Consider the following 19756-nt stretch of genomic DNA (forward strand, 5'->3'; position numbering starts at 1 on the left):
GATGCGTTGTGTATTGTGGGGGATTAAGACAAAAATTATGATTTGATAAGGATCTGTGACTTGCCCACCCAGTAGTCGAGATGTTCTTTACACCAGTCAGTGTAATAAATTTGTACAAGGAGAAACCTAAAATTTGTGGAAATTTCATGATGGATAAGTCAGAATAGAGGAAACACATTCTAATTAAGTGAGAAGACTCCAGTCTAGATTACAAGTGGGTAAGCTGCTCAGTAGTGCCCTCTATAGGGATTCCTTGTCCGATCATGAAAGACGGTTAATGATACGGTCTAGGCGTCACCCCCTCCATGTTTAGAAGTGAGGGTCTAGAGGATAATACACAGCTGAAGGTAGTCTTCCCCTTAGATGTGGGTCACCACATGATCAGCCCTTGATGTATGTGTATATAACAAGTCCTTATGCCGACTTTACATACGGGAAAACAAAAATAGAGGACGTAATATTGTTGCCAAGTGAGCTGGGTTATCTTGCAGGCAATCCACACCGCCGTCAGAAAGACTGGAGCTTGACAAGTAACAATGGGAGAAGCATAGAAGTCACAGCCAAGCTTTGTAAGATAGTAGTTATACAGAGATAGCAGCCAGGAGAGATATCTGGAAAATGTGACTCTAGGACAATATTAGCCAGGGATAACAAATTTGATATTATACATTAGTAGACGGATACTATATAAGTGACCAAATATTTGGATATGTCTAATTGAGGACAAAGGAGGGCGCCCTGTAAAAGATCAGAAGGATACCTGATCACTTACTGATCATCTATACTAACCACAATCACCAGAAACTAAACTGGGTTTCTGAAAAATTGCTAATAAATCTTATTCATTGCACTGACCTCGTATTGATCTGAATACAAGGGTTTGTAGAACAATGGAAAGGTCTCTTTAATATTCTAAGCAGGAGACTGTACAATCCACGGCTGCCAAGTAAAACCTTCCTCTAATATGACTAATTATACGGAGGAAGTAAATCTTATCAGATCTCCATGTGTTATATGAATGTGTCTCCCGCTGCACGCGGAGCAGGACCCATGGCGGTCATTAATTTGTAGTAATTGTTATTATACCTCATTCCATGACCCACAAGCACAGAAAGGGGGAAACTGCAGAATACACAATGTGCAGTGGTATCAGGAAATTAGACAAAGGTAAAGGTAGACAAAGGTGAAGAGAAGAGACCTTCTGCCCAAAAGAAACTTGAAGCATCAGGCACAAGTCTGAGGCCGACTAGAGCGAAGTCCAGAAAAGAAGCATCAGTAAAAATGGGATTTAAACAGAAGCCAGTAGCCCAGGGGTTAATCTTTTTCAGTGGCGGAGGATTTCTGTAACCGAAAAAACTGTCTTTTTCCAGGTGGTACGTGGCGCAGGCATTTCTGCAGTGGATATTTCGCTGTACGTATAAGGATCATTACAATTATTTGTGGCCCATTGATTTGTGAGCCAATGACAAGGCAAAGGACTGCCCGAGCCACAAACATGGGTGAGGAATAAGCTCTGAGTAAAGCAGCAATGCCAGTCAGCTCTTACACAGAAGCCGTAGCGCAATAGACTGACCACACAGAAATTCTATATTCCTCCGCAGGATATGGCTCTTATCTCACCTTCCTGCAGGACGTCCTTCAGGGTCACCCTTTCTCTGGAGATGGCGATATCTTTAACCTTTGCCTTAGCCTCTTGTAAGGTGACACTTTTCAGGTCGTTCTTCTCAATCCGCAACGTTGGATAACCTGAGGAGCCAATGGAGCCAAACAAAAGCAATATGAATACCCTGGTAGTGATGATGGAAACAAGTACAGAAAATCACATGGATACATAGACGCTACAGATCCGAGAGGTCAGGTCAGGCCTGCACCATCACTGAACGGGGGAATATAAATTAATGCATATCACATAGATCAGAATATCTTGAAATATTAGATTTCATTTGTTAATAATGAATAATCTGACAGCTGTAACTGTCTTTAGGTTGCTACAATGTGTAACTTCTCCGCTACTCGCTAGTATCACACAGGTTTTCTAGAAACTCTCAGAAACGGCTTATCAGAATCTTCTCATAAGTGGCATCTGAAGAACATGGTGTCCTCATGTTAGCCTCCTATCACAGAGGTATGGCTGCAATGTAGAGTGCTGGCCGTCGTAATGGGCACGAAACCTGATAAGGCATATGAGTGACGTTACATCAGCCAAAGCCAGGAGGGTTTACTCAGCACTTAGTAGCTAAGAACCGTCCTGCAAGACTCTTGGTCTTTGCCTATAACTGCAGATAGACGTCTATGGAGTTTGTGCTTCCACCTTCTGAAGAGACCATTATATATCAGCACTCTACACACTTGGGGTGCAGGACAGGTATTGCACTACGTGTAGATAGACCATGGAGAAGCGATGTTATAGTAGTTATCTAGTAGTATGTTTTCATTAATAATCCTCACCTCAGCTCTCTGCATCACATACAATGGCTTGCAGTCTAGTCTTTTCAGAAAATTATAATATCATAATTTCTAATGAGGGCAACTCGCTATAAATTGGTTGGCATATTTTTGAGAGAGGTCTGTTTTGTTTGCTTTTTGCCAAAAATCCAATAATTGTGATCAATATGGGGGGGGGGGGGGGGAGAAGAAAAATTTGCTCAAAGCAATTGCCCCTGAACATCTTCAATAACCATGTCTAATGTTGTGCAATATGTTCAGCTGCATGTGAGTTGCGTTTAGGAACGCAATAAAAGCGCAGGAGTAAGGGGCTGCTCCTGATCGCAAGCTTATAAAGATATCTGATCGGGAATGGGAAGCAAGTGTTTTAGTGGTAGACAATGCAAAGCACTTGCTGCTGGTTTTCAGTCACACGCGTTTAGGTATAACCATATCTGCGATCAGGTGAAACTCCACCCCACTGTGCGTTTTTAAGTGCGTGTGACGCAGCCTCGAGTTGCAATCTGAAATTGTGTTCAACTGTTAATGAAGACTGCCACCTGCTGGTGAAAATAAATCACATAAAGCAGCATCTAGCTGCGTCAAAACAAGATTATAGTAACACATGCTGGGAATGTCTTATAAGCTATGACACAGAACTATGCAGCTAATTTAAGTGCTACAGTAATCATGTCTACGGGAGGTGAATACCTAATTTACATAGGATATAATTTCTTCTAAAAATAATTTAGTTTCCACAAATACACAGGAAATAGAAATAAAACACTGCATAACTGGTTTTCAAGATGGCGACCAATAGTAAAAAATAACAGAATGTGATATACTTACCGTTTAGATTCCGCGTCGTTCCTGCGCCGCTGGTACCGTGTTCTCCCGTTGCGTCTAGACCACCAGGGACAAAAATGTATTAACCTCCGAGCTACCGCAGCCCACAAGGGAAATCATTTACCCATTAGCCACATTCCCCATCGCCCCAGATTAACATCACTCAGTATGAGCAAACCTCAGCTACTGAACTACTTACTACGGTGTGAAACTGTTAAACAACAAACTAAGTTTTGAAGAGGACAAGTCTGATTTGTGGATAAACCCTTTTAAGCCCAGGATTACCAATTGGTAAGCAGGTTAAGCAGTTAAGCAGGCTCTCAGGCTATACTATGTGCACTGCTCACGCTGAACACAAGATTGTTAAATGAACTCTTACTGGTGACTGGGGTGGCGTTGTTCGGGGTGTCCGCTCGTAGATACTGCGTTGTCTGGGTTGAGGGCTGAGACAGTCCCTGGGAGCTGCCGCTGTCGCTCATACTGCAAGGAGAAAAACAAGCCAGTTACTTAGGAATAAAGTAAACTTTCACAACAAAAATGGTGCTCCAGTCTGAAATAGTGGGACAAACATTATCAAGTATGTATGTACTTATGTATGCATGCATAAATGACTACCCTCAATGGGGTTTCCAGTTCTAGGACACGAGCCAAGGGTCGGGGGCAGCGGGACTCGAGAGCGATATCCCATGTCTTGCTGGATTCTAGTGGATGGAGGGGACTGCAGGCAGATCTATGGGAGTGGACATGAATGAAAACATGGCCCCCTTAATACGACAATCCTATAGGATGTCACAGAAAGTCCCATATCCTGCTACCTGGGGGGGGGGGGGGGGGGGGGAGTTAATTGACCCACAGCTTCTGGCAGCAAACAATAACCAGATAAGTATTATATGGGTGACCAGCCGCTTTAAGGGATACTGTCAAGGCTGATGTTAGTGGGAGTTTTTAAAGTTTGATGACCTAATAAAGTTTAATGATTAACCTGCAATCACAAATTTACTTTACCAAAATCATTCCATTTCTATTCTTTTTAACAGATTTTAGCATAAGCCAGTGCTGCCACCTAGAGGACACAGTCTATAGCTTCCTGCGGAGGAACGTGCCCAATCTGAGCTGGGCAAAAAGGTCAGAATTATATCAGACTGACATCCGTTTTTCAAAGATTCTCTCAAAAAACAAAACACAGTCTGTGAGATACCCATGAAAAGGAACAGTGGGCAGTGAGCAATTCATAGTATCCAGTGCCCCATGTGCCGTGAGTGCAGAGTACATCTGCCCTTACCTGTCATCCAGTTCTACTCTCTTCATGCTGTGAAGATGCAGCACGGCCAGGATAATCGCCACCAGGAAAATCACTGCACAGCAGACCCCGACACTGATGTAGAAGACACGGGTGGAGGTGGTGGGGGCTACATTTACAGGGTCAACTGAAAGGAGCAAAAAAAAAAAATTATCTATAAGTCAAGAGGAAGGTAGAAAATATCCACATATGCAACGAATCCACATAACTCAGATACTCCAGCAGTCATTACAGGTGGTAACTTACAATGGATTCTTGTGCTGTTTCTGTCTAAAGATATCGGCGGTTTCACTTCTTGCTCAATCTCTGTGGGGAGAAGGAGGGACATTACTACAACATTATGAAAAAGTGTGAGTGATAGCTGCAATGCCCACCCCTACCGAATACAGACCCCAAATATGAGAGTGCAAGAATTAACCGTGTGCCCTTCTAAGCAATTTCCAACGCCCCTTACACTGAATGAGGTAACAGGACGCCTGGACCCATTAGTGAGAAGAGGACCCTCATTCTCTGGATTCTCAGTTTTATTTTTTTATCTCCAATCCCTCCCCCCCCCCCATCCATTGACTATCACATCTAGGAGTCAATGCCTTCTTTGTGCTGCCCTATTGAAGAAGAGGATATGATGACAGATTAAGTATAGCCGTGTTGGTTTTTTAAAGGACACCTGTCATCAGGTCTCTGTCACTTGTCCTGTCACCTCTACCTGTTGGAGCAGCTCACAAGGATCCCATCCCAGCCTTTATCTAGTTATTTCATACATTATTCATTGTCACCCCTGTTCCCCCTCCCCTCTCCTCCCCCTGCTCATGTCTGTGTGTAATGTACAGTAAAGCATTGCTAGTGTGTGTGCTGCATCTGCTGACATGCTGCATCCTCCTAATAAACAGGCGAGAGACACAGACATCAGCTACACATGAATCTGACATGTTCTGCTGTAACATGGAGCTGCTGTATCTCTCCTAAACACACACACATGCACACACAGGCTGCAGGGGGCGTGGCCACCAGCACCAGGAAGCACATCATTATACAGCCTGTCAGTCATGCACTGGGGGTGTGGCTGTGCCTCCCACTCATGAATAGAGTGGACAGCTTGAATATGCTAATGCTTCATTGGACATTTCACAGGTCATTTGCATACAGCTTTAGGACCTCATTGCTTAGGTCTACAGGCATGTAGAGGGACAATGAAGGGATAGAGGCAATGCTCTCTAATGGCAGTTTATGAAAATATATTTAGTTTAGGGGGGTTATTTTGCATGACGGGTTCTCTTTAAGTTTATGGTTTATTATGATTGAAGCAGGATTTCTGGGTAAAGATGAAAAAAAAAAAAAAAAAAGGCTTTTGAGAAAAGATGTCCTATATAAGCGCACACAATGACTGGTCAATGTGTATGTCAGGAGCAACCAGACTCTCACTACATGTCTTAAAGGGCATCTACCACCAGGATGAAGGAATGTATGCAAAAGAGCCATAGGTGTTAATGGAGCCTGGAGCCGCTCATTTGCATAATTCTTTCATTGGGGTGTTAAATGTCCTTTAAGAGTCCTGTCACATGCTTTTTATTTAAGAAATCCTGTGACTAATCCGGGTTTTACTAAATACAAATCATGACAAGAGACATAACCTGCTATTTCATCAAGTCTAAAAATAACATTTCCCATATCACCCTCTATGTGTCCATAGCCGTGGTGCCTGGAGCCCCACAGAGCCCCCCCATAGGAGGACACTTACTTCTGTAGCACATTTTCCTCCGCTTGAAATTCAGGACTGTGATGTTTTTGGCAGAGCTGATGGTTATGTTGAGCTGCATGATGAGTGTGACCTCCATGTCCATTTTCCCAGAGCAGAAAAGATCAACTCTGAAGACTGCCAAGAAAAATACAAGCGGAGACTGTGAATGTCAGGAGCGAAGGTCCCGTGCAGCGGGGCTCATGTACATGTGGAGAGAACAACACTGCAAACGCTTTACGATACCAAACCTGGCAACGCCTGGAGGGCCCACAGTGCAGCTCACTGCCACCTAAGAGACTGCATCTTACAATAGAAGAAAATATACTGCAGTACTATATATATATATATAGAGACTAGTAACACAGAAATCACATATATTCAAGACAACAGGATGAAAGCTCCTCACCCCTCCCCACTCCACTGAAAGCCAAGCAGACATGCCACAAATTTGCTAGAATAAAGGATATGTCCGATATTTTGCGGCTCAGTGAGACGCCATGTGGCTGGGTGCCATTGACTATATTGGCTGCGATTGGGCCGCATCATTTGTGCAGCTCACGGCCACAATTCTGGCTGTGTGAATAAGGCCTTAAAGTGAGATGAGCTGTATCCAGGGTGACGGATTGACATCATCCCGCTATGTAAGTGCAATTGATGTTATGTTGTTATTTGTGTACCACTATAAAAGTAATATGTTTTGGACTTAAACCCATATCAGAGGGTGTAAGAAATTGCGATTATTTCAGCGCTTCTATGCCAAAAACTGTCATGGAAGTGCTGATAAATCTCCCCCCAAATGTTTGCTCCTCTATCCCACTACATAAGTATAACATAGCATTGTTCAAGCCTTACAACAGATTGAACGAGATGGAAATGTCCTCTTTCTAAAAAAAGCTAGTTATGAATATGCAGCTGGTCTCAAATGTGTAATGTATTATGGGGTCTATTAGTACTGATCATCAAAATGTGCCACACAGCTGTTCTTATGAAGATCCCATGTTTAGAAGTAGTGGACTTTCTTCTACATAGGACTATTTACCTTAGAGATTCTGCTCAATGCAGGCTATTGATCAGTGTTCTGCTTTACCCACAGATCCCATAAGGTATTTTCGGATTGCACCAATATACCAAAGGCTTTTGAAGCAAAACTGGGAGTGGGGCGATCAATGCGAAACAAGTAGACTTGAATAAAAGGCCAAACAATCCATTTTTAGCATTTCTTTTTTGTTTAGATAATGTACATGGATTTTTATAATTTTACATTTAATATCAAACATTTACCCCCACAAATTGCTAAATTTAATGTAGAGGGGTGCTCATGACAAGCAGAGCATCGCAGGAACCACCACGTGCGGCCACAAGGGGATTAATATCATTTGGGTGCTTTGACAAAACTAATGCCATTCTAACCATCACAATTGTGTGTTATGTTACCTGGATATATAGCAATATGTGGCCACTCCATGTAATATTCTGTACATGATCATGTCAAACTCTGGTATAGGAATAGCGAGTAGGATTACTTTAGTCAGAGAATAATTCAGTAGTGTAATGATACATCCTCACCAGCAGGTGGTGCTGTGGTCCAGTACAAGCAGCAGAGGCTCCTTATACCCAGGACATGTGGATCCCATTATGAAGCACAATTTCCAGTCCCTGTCATTTCATTGTTAGCAGGGATTTTATAACACTGGTCATAGCGGGCAGGAAAAAAAGCTTTAAAGAGCAACCTACCTGACAAGGAAAGCGGGACATCCCCCTGCAATGAAATATTGGTCTGTGGTACGTCCATGGCCAGAGGATTGTCCACATTAAAGCCCAGTTTGTACTCAACCTGACAAAAAAAAAAAAAATGAAATAAAGTGTGAAGAATCAACATGCAACCTTTGTCCTAAGGAATACATTAACAGACTGGGGTAGGAGCTGTTTTACTCAGTTTTTGCCCGAATAAAACTCCCCAAGAGGGAGAGAGGGTGCGCCGGACCCATGGCCACACCTTCAGTGCGCCGGACCCATGGCCACACCTTCAGTGCGCCGGACCCATGGCCACACCTTCAGTGCGCCGGACCCATGGCCACACCTTCAGTGCGCCGGACCCATGGCCACACCTTCAGTGCGCCGGACCCATGGCCACACCTTCAGTGCGCCGGACCCATGGCCACACCTTCAGTGCGCCGGACCCATGGCCACACCTTCAGTGCGCCGGACCCATGGCCACACCTTCAGTGCGCCGGACCCATGGCCACACCTTCAGTGCGCCGGACCCATGGCCACACCTTCAGTGCGCCGGACCCATGGCCACACCTTCAGTGCGCCGGACCCATGGCCACACCTTCAGTGCGCCGGACCCATGGCCACACCTTCAGTGCGCCGGACCCATGGCCACACCTTCAGTGCGCCGGACCCATGGCCACACCTTCAGTGCGCCGGACCCATGGCCACACCTTCAGTGCGCCGGACCCATGGCCACACCTTCAGTGCGCCGGACCCATGGCCACACCTTCAGTGCGCCGGACCCATGGCCACACCTTCAGTGCGCCGGACCCATGGCCACACCTTCAGTGCGCCGGACCCATGGCCACACCTTCAGTGCGCCGGACCCATGGCCACACCTTCAGTGCGCCGGACCCATGGCCACACCTTCAGTGCGCCGGACCCATGGCCACACCTTCAGTGCGCCGGACCCATGGCCACACCTTCAGTGCGCCGGACCCATGGCCACACCTTCAGTGCGCCGGACCCATGGCCACACCTTCAGTGCGCCGGACCCATGGCCACACCTTCAGTGCGCCGGACCCATGGCCACACCTTCAGTGCGCCGGACCCATGGCCACACCTTCAGTGCGCCGGACCCATGGCCACACCTTCAGTGCGCCGGACCCATGGCCACACCTTCAGTGCGCCGGACCCATGGCCACACCTTCAGTGCGCCGGACCCATGGCCACACCTTCAGTGCGCCGGACCCATGGCCACACCTTCAGTGCGCCGGACCCATGGCCACACCTTCAGTGCGCCGGACCCATGGCCACACCTTCAGTGCGCCGGACCCATGGCCACACCTTCAGTGCGCCGGACCCATGGCCACACCTTCAGTGCGCCGGACCCATGGCCACACCTTCAGTGCGCCGGACCCATGGCCACACCTTCAGTGCGCCGGACCCATGGCCACACCTTCAGTGCGCCGGACCCATGGCCACACCTTCAGTGCGCCGGACCCATGGCCACACCTTCAGTGCGCCGGACCCATGGCCACACCTTCAGTGCGCCGGACCCATGGCCACACCTTCAGTGCGCCGGACCCATGGCCACACCTTCAGTGCGCCGGACCCATGGCCACACCTTCAGTGCGCCGGACCCATGGCCACACCTTCAGTGCGCCGGACCCATGGCCACACCTTCAGTGCGCCGGACCCATGGCCACACCTTCAGTGCGCCGGACCCATGGCCACACCTTCAGTGCGCCGGACCCATGGCCACACCTTCAGTGCGCCGGACCCATGGCCACACCTTCAGTGCGCCGGACCCATGGCCACACCTTCAGTGCGCCGGACCCATGGCCACACCTTCAGTGCGCCGGACCCATGGCCACACCTTCAGTGCGCCGGACCCATGGCCACACCTTCAGTGCGCCGGACCCATGGCCACACCTTCAGTGCGCCGGACCCATGGCCACACCTTCAGTGCGCCGGACCCATGGCCACACCTTCAGTGCGCCGGACCCATGGCCACACCTTCAGTGCGCCGGACCCATGGCCACACCTTCAGTGCGCCGGACCCATGGCCACACCTTCAGTGCGCCGGACCCATGGCCACACCTTCAGTGCGCCGGACCCATGGCCACACCTTCAGTGCGCCGGACCCATGGCCACACCTTCAGTGCGCCGGACCCATGGCCACACCTTCAGTGCGCCGGACCCATGGCCACACCTTCAGTGCGCCGGACCCATGGCCACACCTTCAGTGCGCCGGACCCATGGCCACACCTTCAGTGCGCCGGACCCATGGCCACACCTTCAGTGCGCCGGACCCATGGCCACACCTTCAGTGCGCCGGACCCATGGCCACACCTTCAGTGCGCCGGACCCATGGCCACACCTTCAGTGCGCCGGACCCATGGCCACACCTTCAGTGCGCCGGACCCATGGCCACACCTTCAGTGCGCCGGACCCATGGCCACACCTTCAGTGCGCCGGACCCATGGCCACACCTTCAGTGCGCCGGACCCATGGCCACACCTTCAGTGCGCCGGACCCATGGCCACACCTTCAGTGCGCCGGACCCATGGCCACACCTTCAGTGCGCCGGACCCATGGCCACACCTTCAGTGCGCCGGACCCATGGCCACACCTTCAGTGCGCCGGACCCATGGCCACACCTTCAGTGCGCCGGACCCATGGCCACACCTTCAGTGCGCCGGACCCATGGCCACACCTTCAGTGCGCCGGACCCATGGCCACACCTTCAGTGCGCCGGACCCATGGCCACACCTTCAGTGCGCCGGACCCATGGCCACACCTTCAGTGCGCCGGACCCATGGCCACACCTTCAGTGCGCCGGACCCATGGCCACACCTTCAGTGCGCCGGACCCATGGCCACACCTTCAGTGCGCCGGACCCATGGCCACACCTTCAGTGCGCCGGACCCATGGCCACACCTTCAGTGCGCCGGACCCATGGCCACACCTTCAGTGCGCCGGACCCATGGCCACACCTTCAGTGCGCCGGACCCATGGCCACACCTTCAGTGCGCCGGACCCATGGCCACACCTTCAGTGCGCCGGACCCATGGCCACACCTTCAGTGCGCCGGACCCATGGCCACACCTTCAGTGCGCCGGACCCATGGCCACACCTTCAGTGCGCCGGACCCATGGCCACACCTTCAGTGCGCCGGACCCATGGCCACACCTTCAGTGCGCCGGACCCATGGCCACACCTTCAGTGCGCCGGACCCATGGCCACACCTTCAGTGCGCCGGACCCATGGCCACACCTTCAGTGCGCCGGACCCATGGCCACACCTTCAGTGCGCCGGACCCATGGCCACACCTTCAGTGCGCCGGACCCATGGCCACACCTTCAGTGCGCCGGACCCATGGCCACACCTTCAGTGCGCCGGACCCATGGCCACACCTTCAGTGCGCCGGACCCATGGCCACACCTTCAGTGCGCCGGACCCATGGCCACACCTTCAGTGCGCCGGACCCATGGCCACACCTTCAGTGCGCCGGACCCATGGCCACACCTTCAGTGCGCCGGACCCATGGCCACACCTTCAGTGCGCCGGACCCATGGCCACACCTTCAGTGCGCCGGACCCATGGCCACACCTTCAGTGCGCCGGACCCATGGCCACACCTTCAGTGCGCCGGACCCATGGCCACACCTTCAGTGCGCCGGACCCATGGCCACACCTTCAGTGCGCCGGACCCATGGCCACACCTTCAGTGCGCCGGACCCATGGCCACACCTTCAATGCGCCGGACCCATGGCCACACCTTCAGTGCGCCGGACCCATGGCCACACCTTCAATGCGCCGGACCCATGGCCACACCTTCAATGCGCCAATATGATTATGTAAATAAAAAATTTGATGAACTCAAAAATACATGTATATTCTTGTGATGTAGTGGAGGTAACAGGAGTAAGACAGATGTGCAACTGAAGGTCCATTGGAAGGAAAAAAAAAAATTGCTACTTTGAAGCAATTCCATAAAAGGTGCAGCTCTCGGTCATGAGGTCAGGCTTTAAAAGCCTAGAACGCCCTGTACACTTCTGAATTGCCAGCCCCAGGATCCGGGGACATCAATCATAGTGATGGGGGATGATCCCAGGGGGTTAGCACATTATACAACCAATTGCACATCTCACTTCAAAGGATTTTCTGGATGATGCCACCACATTGGGCCATGCAAGGAACACCAAGTAGAAGAAGTTAATTCACATGATAAGGGAGGGGTTAAAGAATTTAGGCCCTAAAACTTGCTGACCGACAGGGAGCTTAGGGAGGAGACCCCCACAGATTACAAGAACAGGGATCAGAGGTTCCTCTGCCGGACCCTCGCTGCTCTTAGAGAGGAGAATGTCTGTCCTGCTCCACTCATCTCAGGGAACGACGAGGGGTCCAACTGGGATCACTCCTACCCGAGATCCGTGGGGGTCTCATCACTGAGATCCCCACCAATCAGCAAAGTTACGCCCTATCCACAGGATAGCCTAACTTGTTTGGTAGGAAAACCCCTTTAAGTGGTTTCTTTCTGCTCCCTTCCAGGGAGGAGATGAGACACTTGTATAAGATGATAGGTACAGGAATAATAATAGCAGTCGGAAGCACTATGGTTACTTAGGTATATACCTGCAATGTTACACAATAGACAGGCAGATTCCATTATAATAAAACATCACAGCTGAATAGAGACGTTGCTAGGCTCGTGCCACAAAACGCTATCATAGAGATATCACAGAGATACACCAGCCAGAAAAAAAGAAAACACATGAATGAGAGATCATAGCAAAAAGAAGTGTCAGCTGTCAAAACAAGACATCAACACATAAGGGAATGAGACTATGGAAATGTGCGGCACTGCCAGAAATATCCCCCAGCACAAAGCCCGAGCCACGGATGCTGCACCTCAATAGATACCGAGAGCGGAGCTGTCTAGACCTGCCATGTGTATGAGGAAGATACGTGTCTGAGCTCTCCCTACTGTCACCCAGTTATACTCTTATTTCTGGGAAGGTTTAGATACAACCAGCCACCAGGCTTTTTACTGTCCATTATGGTGCACATCACAGACCCCTTACTAGACTCCCCATTAGCACCAATGCTTTGATCAGGCACCTGTGTATCACAGGATGGAGATGCTGGATTGGCTATATACAGGTTATTTGGGGGGGGGGCACATTGATGGAAAGGGTAAGGCTCTGCACATGTAGCCTTGGAGGTACCTTAGATTTGGCGTGCCAGCTGAAGTGCAGGCTGCTGGTCTCGGTGGGTACGAGCAGGTTAAAGGACAGGGCATAGTGATTGACGATGTCGTTCCTGACGTAATAAAGCTCCGCGTCCAATCCTAAACAGGGAGAGAGAAAGCAAAGATTTAGTATTTATACACCAATGCACCAGAACATACTGTACATCTGCTCCATACGCTGAATCTATACTACAACATCCACACACTCTACGGTATAGGAAAACTATTATTATGGACAATGGTAAATCGTGGCCGCTTCATTTCAGAAACAGCGCCACCCCTCTCCTCAGGTATTACGTGGCATTGCAGTTCAGTGCCGTTCACTTTAATAGAGCACAGGCCATGAATAGCTGTGGTGCTGACTACTTTGGTAGAATTTATTTTTTTCTTTGTTTTAACCCTTTAAACAAGTCTTTCTGTCTGTCTGTTATGGTGCCCAGGGCACGCCAGATGCATAAATGTATAGATCTATTTATCTATCTATAGGTTAGTCTCTGGACTACTGGCAGGGCTTTATACAATGCCCTCAAACCCCTTCCCACGAGCCTCCGGGTAAGAATTAGTGATAGTCTCTACATAAGAATTTTCCAGACAATGAAGTGTATGAGGTCCCATCCCTCCGGTCCATGCACCCCCCCCTCTCCCCCCTGAACTCCCCAAATCCTTCAACAATCAATGAGGGAGGGAAATCCATTAACCCGGGGAACAATACAAACACTGGGGCCAATTAAAGAAAGTTCTTAATCCACTGGCATCAATACAACTCTGGAAGGGGAGGAGGGTACAGGGGGCATTGTGTGTGGGTATAACCCCAGTGCTGGGGGACATAGGAGGCCCCTCATTACTCCACATACAAGTCTCTCCTCCCTCACTGCGATCCTCCACAATCCATCATGTCAGATCTCTGAGGCTCATGATATCACTCCCTCATCTGACCCCAAGGAGAAGGTTAAACCAGTGTCTGGCCGTGCCGGTCCCCTCATATACACAAGCTCCAGTATGTAATACATATAGTGAATCTAAGCTGTACTGTTACTGGATAGGATTTATATCTATAGATAGGCTGTATCTATATCACATGAGACCGTGATACTGGGCTATGCACACACACACACAGCAAGTATTTATTTGCATTCCACATAGAAACATCCTGCCGCACACATAGTCCACTTAAAAAGAGACCCCCCTCACCAGATTTCATCCCATTAAAGAAAATCTATCATCAAAAGTAAGCATAATAAACCAGTGACACTTACTCAGACCCAAGCACCGTTACTGTGGTAATCTTATTTGTTTTATTCATGGCCTCCTTCCAAAAGCAACTTGAACAATTATGCTAATGAGCGCAAGGGGCTCTGGGGGTGTTATCCAAAAGAAAAAAAAAAAAAGTGTCAGATCGGCACTCACATCTGCTAAAAGGAATCTTCGTGCTTTATTTCATCATTTTAAAACAGGGTGCATAGTTCATAGGGTCCTACGCGTTTCGAACATTGTAAATGCTGTTCTTACGCATGGGGTGTTACTGGAGACCCTCTGTGCTGTAGATGCACAGGTTGTTACACTGAGCAGGAGCAACCCCTCGACTGTATGCTCACTGCTGCCGAGACTACAGGAAGTGCATAAGTAGAGACTAGCAGCTGCACAGTGTAACAGCCTGTGAATCTGAAGCACAGAGGGCTTCTGTAACACGCCCATAGCTTTTCGTTAGCACACTTTTAAAGTTGGTTTTTGCAAGAAAGGAGCCATGGATAACAAATATAAGATTACCACAGTCACGGTGCCTGGATCTATGAGCCAGTGTCCCCGATTTACCATGATGGATTTTAAACACGTGTGCTTGCCGCCTCAGACTCTCCCGGATATTCCACGCCGTGGTCCATCTGATTGGTAAAGGGATACGGAAGTTGTGCTGGAGGAGCTTCTAGCAGAGTTGGCAGGCCACCTCGGTCAGCCGGCAGCTCCCTGAGCACAGCTTCTGTGTCCCTGTAGGCAAATGGGGGCACAGATCAGACTGAACACAGTGCAGGACATCAAGAACTACGGAGGAGAAGAGTACACTTCCAAAATCCAAACAAGGAACTCAAAGTCCTCCTCGTAAACGAAAATCCATTTAAAGAAACTATTTTACACATTGTAGTAGATGAGCTTCGTACACCATAACATAGTGATATAAAGCTGCAAATATGGAAGGAAACACAGACATTCAGCCTATGCACGTACAAGAGATAACCTGGCAGTGTGCCCAGCAACCCACAAGCCTACATCAGCTCATGTTATATACACAGCGGAGACAAGTGCCTGGGGAAAGGGGTTACCCATGACTTACCACCGCGCTAAATAATATTCCCACCACACGATACATAGCCATATCTCCTTCTCATCAGCGCTATTCCTTCCCACTGCCCCATACACACGTATGCTCGGACCGGCCAGGCATGCATGTGTTTTCAATATAGGAGTGAGAAGTTAAACCAGTTAATATCCTGAATATTTGCAGTCATCAGGCCAAATGCTGGAGACGATACAATACTTTCCTACAACAAATGGAAACGAGAAACACAGCAGCGAGTGCTTTTCATTATGGACCCGACTAAACAAATTAGGCTAAAACAAGGGGAGAACGTGCTGAAGAGATTAAGGCGAAATCTGTTTCCTGAATTAGGCTGAACGAGATGCATTTCATTGCAGGAAGCCCCTGACCAGTGCCGCCCCCACCAGGGCACCGCCACATTCCTAATCCGCACACGCTCCACACTTCCTGCACCCCATGGAAGCAGCGCTCACATGGGCCGCAGCTTCCCTCTAGATTTATAGTGTTAGGACAATGCGGGGATTACATGCCTCGGCCTGGGAAAGGGCTGTTTGGATTAGCAGGGGTCAGCTAGGGATGAACTGTTAATAGCCTGACCTCTGTGTAGTCCTCAGCCTCTTCCTCTGCTCCTAGGATCTCACTTGGAACGTGAGGATAAGGAGCAGAGGGATTTATCTATACATCCACTACTGACCTCATCCGAACACAGCTCTATGCACGCAATCGGGGGATGGATGCAATTTACAGGATGGCAAATCTGATCAACCAAATCATATACCAAACTCCTGTCTAGTCTTCCTACAGATTAGTGATGGGTCAAAGGCCGGCTCTTGTTCGTGAATGACCTGAGACGGCACACCAAACTCCGCCCCTAGGCGGCTCACCACACCCCCTTTAACCCTGATAATAATCGGGTTAAAAGTGGAGTCGTGCGGGGTACCTGACTGGCTGCGGCTCCCTATTATATATTTAACAGGGAGCCGTAACAGCCGGCTCTTCTTAGGGAGCGCAGCCAGCTCACTAAGAGCTGGAATTCCCATCACTACTACAGATACATCCACTTCTGCTCATTTTTGCAATAAAAAAAATTAAAGGGCTTTTCCCACAAAGGCAAGTTAGGCCCTAACCTGCTGATCAGTGGGGGTACCATTGCCGAGACGCCCGCAAATCGAAAGATGGGTACGACCGACGCCTCGCCACTCCTCAGACTAATGGAGCAGATGGCTGCGCATGACCGTTCTGCTCCATTAATCTCTATGGAGCAGACAGACCCCGCATTATCGCGATCAGCAAGTTAGGCCATTTCCCGTGGATAGTTCCTAACTTTTCTTTGTCAGAAAACCCTTTAAGGCAGAACCATGTGTAGTCCTACTCTGAAGTCATTTGCCTACCATCTAACGAACCATAAATATGTTAGGGGGGCTGTTAACATTATGATTTGATAATACAAGGATTATTTTTGGTAAATATTAGGGAAAAAAAAAAAAAAAAAAAAAAGTACTGGAGATCTGTGTAACCAGACCTTCATATCTTTAGTAAGTAGCAGCAGGACTGTGAAAAGCCAATTTTTAATCCAGGTTTGGGCTCTGGGTGGGTCTTTCAGTGCGAATAGCTTTTGCTTACAATGAAAAGTTCCACAGCCCCGCCCTTCTGCTCTGAGTGACTGCTGTAAGTATCCAACCAAAATCCTTCTCGTAGCAGAGGGGAGGGACTGTTGAGCACTACAGTGCAAAAAGCCAAAGTTCTTTAGGATGAAAGACCCGCCCATAGCCCCTGCAAGAGCTGCAGAGCCGGATTATAACTTCACTTATCACAGTACCATCACTATCAACATCATACAGAAAGGTATGACTACACAGATCTCCACTGTCAGCAGCTTCCTAGGGTCAAAACTGCTGACAGATTCTCTAGCTAAACACCTCCACCCTATGCTTGGAGAGACTTGGTTTCCAAAAAGACTAATACAGGGGATAATCCGCAGACTCTTACATACAGAGATAGTCTGGGTTTCCTGACTGGGTACATTAAACCTTATGTTTCCATAGTCAGACTATGTCCTGCCTAGTTCTTAAACAAAATGTCCTTTAAAAACCACTATACTCTTCTCTACTGGTGACAACCTCGCTTATAATGAAATAATTTACCTTACAATAACAGATCACGGGCTAGTCTTATGGGTTCTGCATCGGGCCCAGAAAAGTCCAAACATAAAATGTGGCCAAACTGTGATGGGACAATGTCAAACCCCTACACGTAGCTTTATACACCACAACACCCCCATAAACAGTCTGACTGCCTTATTTAGACAGAAGAGACGCTGTGGGAGTGCTGTGTACTGCTGACTGGAGACAACCCGCTTCCACACGGATCACACACACAAGTGATCCTCCAGACAAGTTATATCAGGTCAGGAATACCAGACAAGCCAATTACCCTATGGAGAAATGGGAATCTTGTGTCATCCGGCAGCACAGGATGGACATCTGTTTAATCGGGGGTGAAAGCCCTGTATACATCATGCTGAGTAAGGCTCTGCTCTTCCTGGGGGCAGGAGACACAATCCTATGTATAGGATAACAAACCACAAGAGCAGGTACCAAGCATGTGAGAACCTTCCCCTCTGGGTGCCCCCCAATAATCAGAGCAATAACCTGCACAGCAGGGTCTCAATGTACGGCTTGTATATTCTCCTGCTTCTATGACAAAATCCTAATGTCTCGGGTAACCTAAAATATTTATCCGAAATACAGGGATGTAATAAGATAGAGTCCTGAGCTCGCTCCTCTGTTATTCCTCCTAGAAACCTGGGTGGTACTAGCTCTGACAATGTGCAATCATTGCTGCTAGGTGGAGAGTAAGCACCCAATGAATTCAGAAATATCAGAATAATTTAGTTGATTTTAGAAGGAATTAAGCCATGGATAACAGATATAAGAAGATTACTACAGTCACGGTGTCTGGACCTATGAGTAAGTGTCCATGCTTTATATTGCTTGTTTCTCATGGAAGGGAAAGTTAATTCCTTATTCCACAGGGATTTGATGGGGGTGAAGAGTTAATGTAAAATATGGGAAAGATCCTCATTTCCACCCAACAAGCTGGACTCCAAGTTCCATTTATTCTTCATGTCTAGACGCCACCAAGGAGATGTGCCTGCGGTGGAGGGAAGGCGCTGCGGCATTGCTCCAGCATTTGGTTTAGATGAAGCCCCCATGACCGCGTCTCTCCCACCCAGGAGAATTTTGGCTTCCGTCAATGAGGAGAGCAGGTTGTCAGATAAGGTCTCCATGTGGAGCACATTAAAGTCTTCCCTCGGCCGCTCTCATTTCCTCAAACACATGCACTTTCCAGCAAAGTGATTTTCTCCATAAGGTTAAGGCGACAGCAGCAGCAGGACCATAACCAGCCACCAGCACCGATGCCAAGTCCAGATTACACCGCTGCCTGCATACTGATGTACCGGGGCCTAGAGCGCTAGGCTGAGCGCTGACTGTACCCAGCAAAGCCTTAAAGGGAACCAGTCACCACATTTGCACATATGCAGCCAGTGACAGCTTCCTATAGAGCTCTATTCACTGACTGACACCCTTCTTTTAAATAAAAATTGTTTCGCTTACATCCACATATAATCACCTTTCATCTTCTATTACCTGGCATCAGGGGGAGAGTGTCCTGCTCATTCCGGGAATCCCATCAAATGCCTCCATACTGGTCACAGTTCATGTCATGTGACCAGAGTGACATCATTTCAGGTCCTGTAGCTTCTTTATAATTGCAAACTGTACCCCAAGTATGTATCTGATCACATGAAGTGACAGCAGCCTCCATGGACTTCTACTCCTTCCCAGTCTTGCATATTTAAAGAAAACCTATGTACAGTGTTCAAAAACGAAAAAAAAAAAAAAAAAAAAAAAAAAAAAAACACTGACAGAAAACATAATTTTTTCCATCCTAATCTGTTTTGTTTTTATTTCATTTTAAATCCAACAAAAAAAATAAAATAAAAACAAGTAGTAAAAACTAACTGCACATTAAAGCTTTTCTTTTCCCCTTATATTTCCTTTAGAGATGTCACACTCATTTCAATGGGACCGCCCACAAAAACGCGTTTTTCTTGAGGTGACCTGTAGAAGCGGGTCATATTCCTGCCTGTGCCTTTCCAAAGAAG

At 48.4% G+C, this 19756-nt stretch overlaps 1 protein-coding gene across 3 annotated transcripts in view; it reads right to left on the reverse strand.

Moving 5' to 3' along the window:
* Positions 1-19756, reverse strand: part of RYK (receptor like tyrosine kinase) — a 65881-nt gene that overhangs the window by 26159 nt on the left and 19966 nt on the right. The window contains exons 2-9 of one of the 3 annotated variants that reach the window (XM_072143426.1): positions 13255-13376; positions 8043-8142; positions 6309-6443; positions 4817-4876; positions 4553-4697; positions 3650-3750; positions 3274-3327; positions 1621-1746 (exon numbers count right to left, since the gene is read on the reverse strand). In XM_072143426.1, coding sequence (XP_071999527.1) covers positions 1621-1746; positions 3274-3327; positions 3650-3750; positions 4553-4697; positions 4817-4876; positions 6309-6443; positions 8043-8142; positions 13255-13376 — 843 coding nt within the window. Of the gene's footprint in view, positions 1-1620; positions 1755-3273; positions 3328-3648; positions 3751-4552; positions 4698-4816; positions 4877-6308; positions 6444-8042; positions 8143-13254; positions 13377-19756 lie in introns of all 3 variants that reach the window. The other 2 variants (XM_072143428.1, XM_072143427.1) reach the window with 2 other exon arrangements.

The sequence above is a fragment of the Engystomops pustulosus genome, chromosome 3 (assembly GCF_040894005.1).
Source record: "Engystomops pustulosus chromosome 3, aEngPut4.maternal, whole genome shotgun sequence".
Taxonomy (NCBI): Eukaryota; Metazoa; Chordata; class Amphibia; order Anura; family Leptodactylidae; genus Engystomops; species Engystomops pustulosus.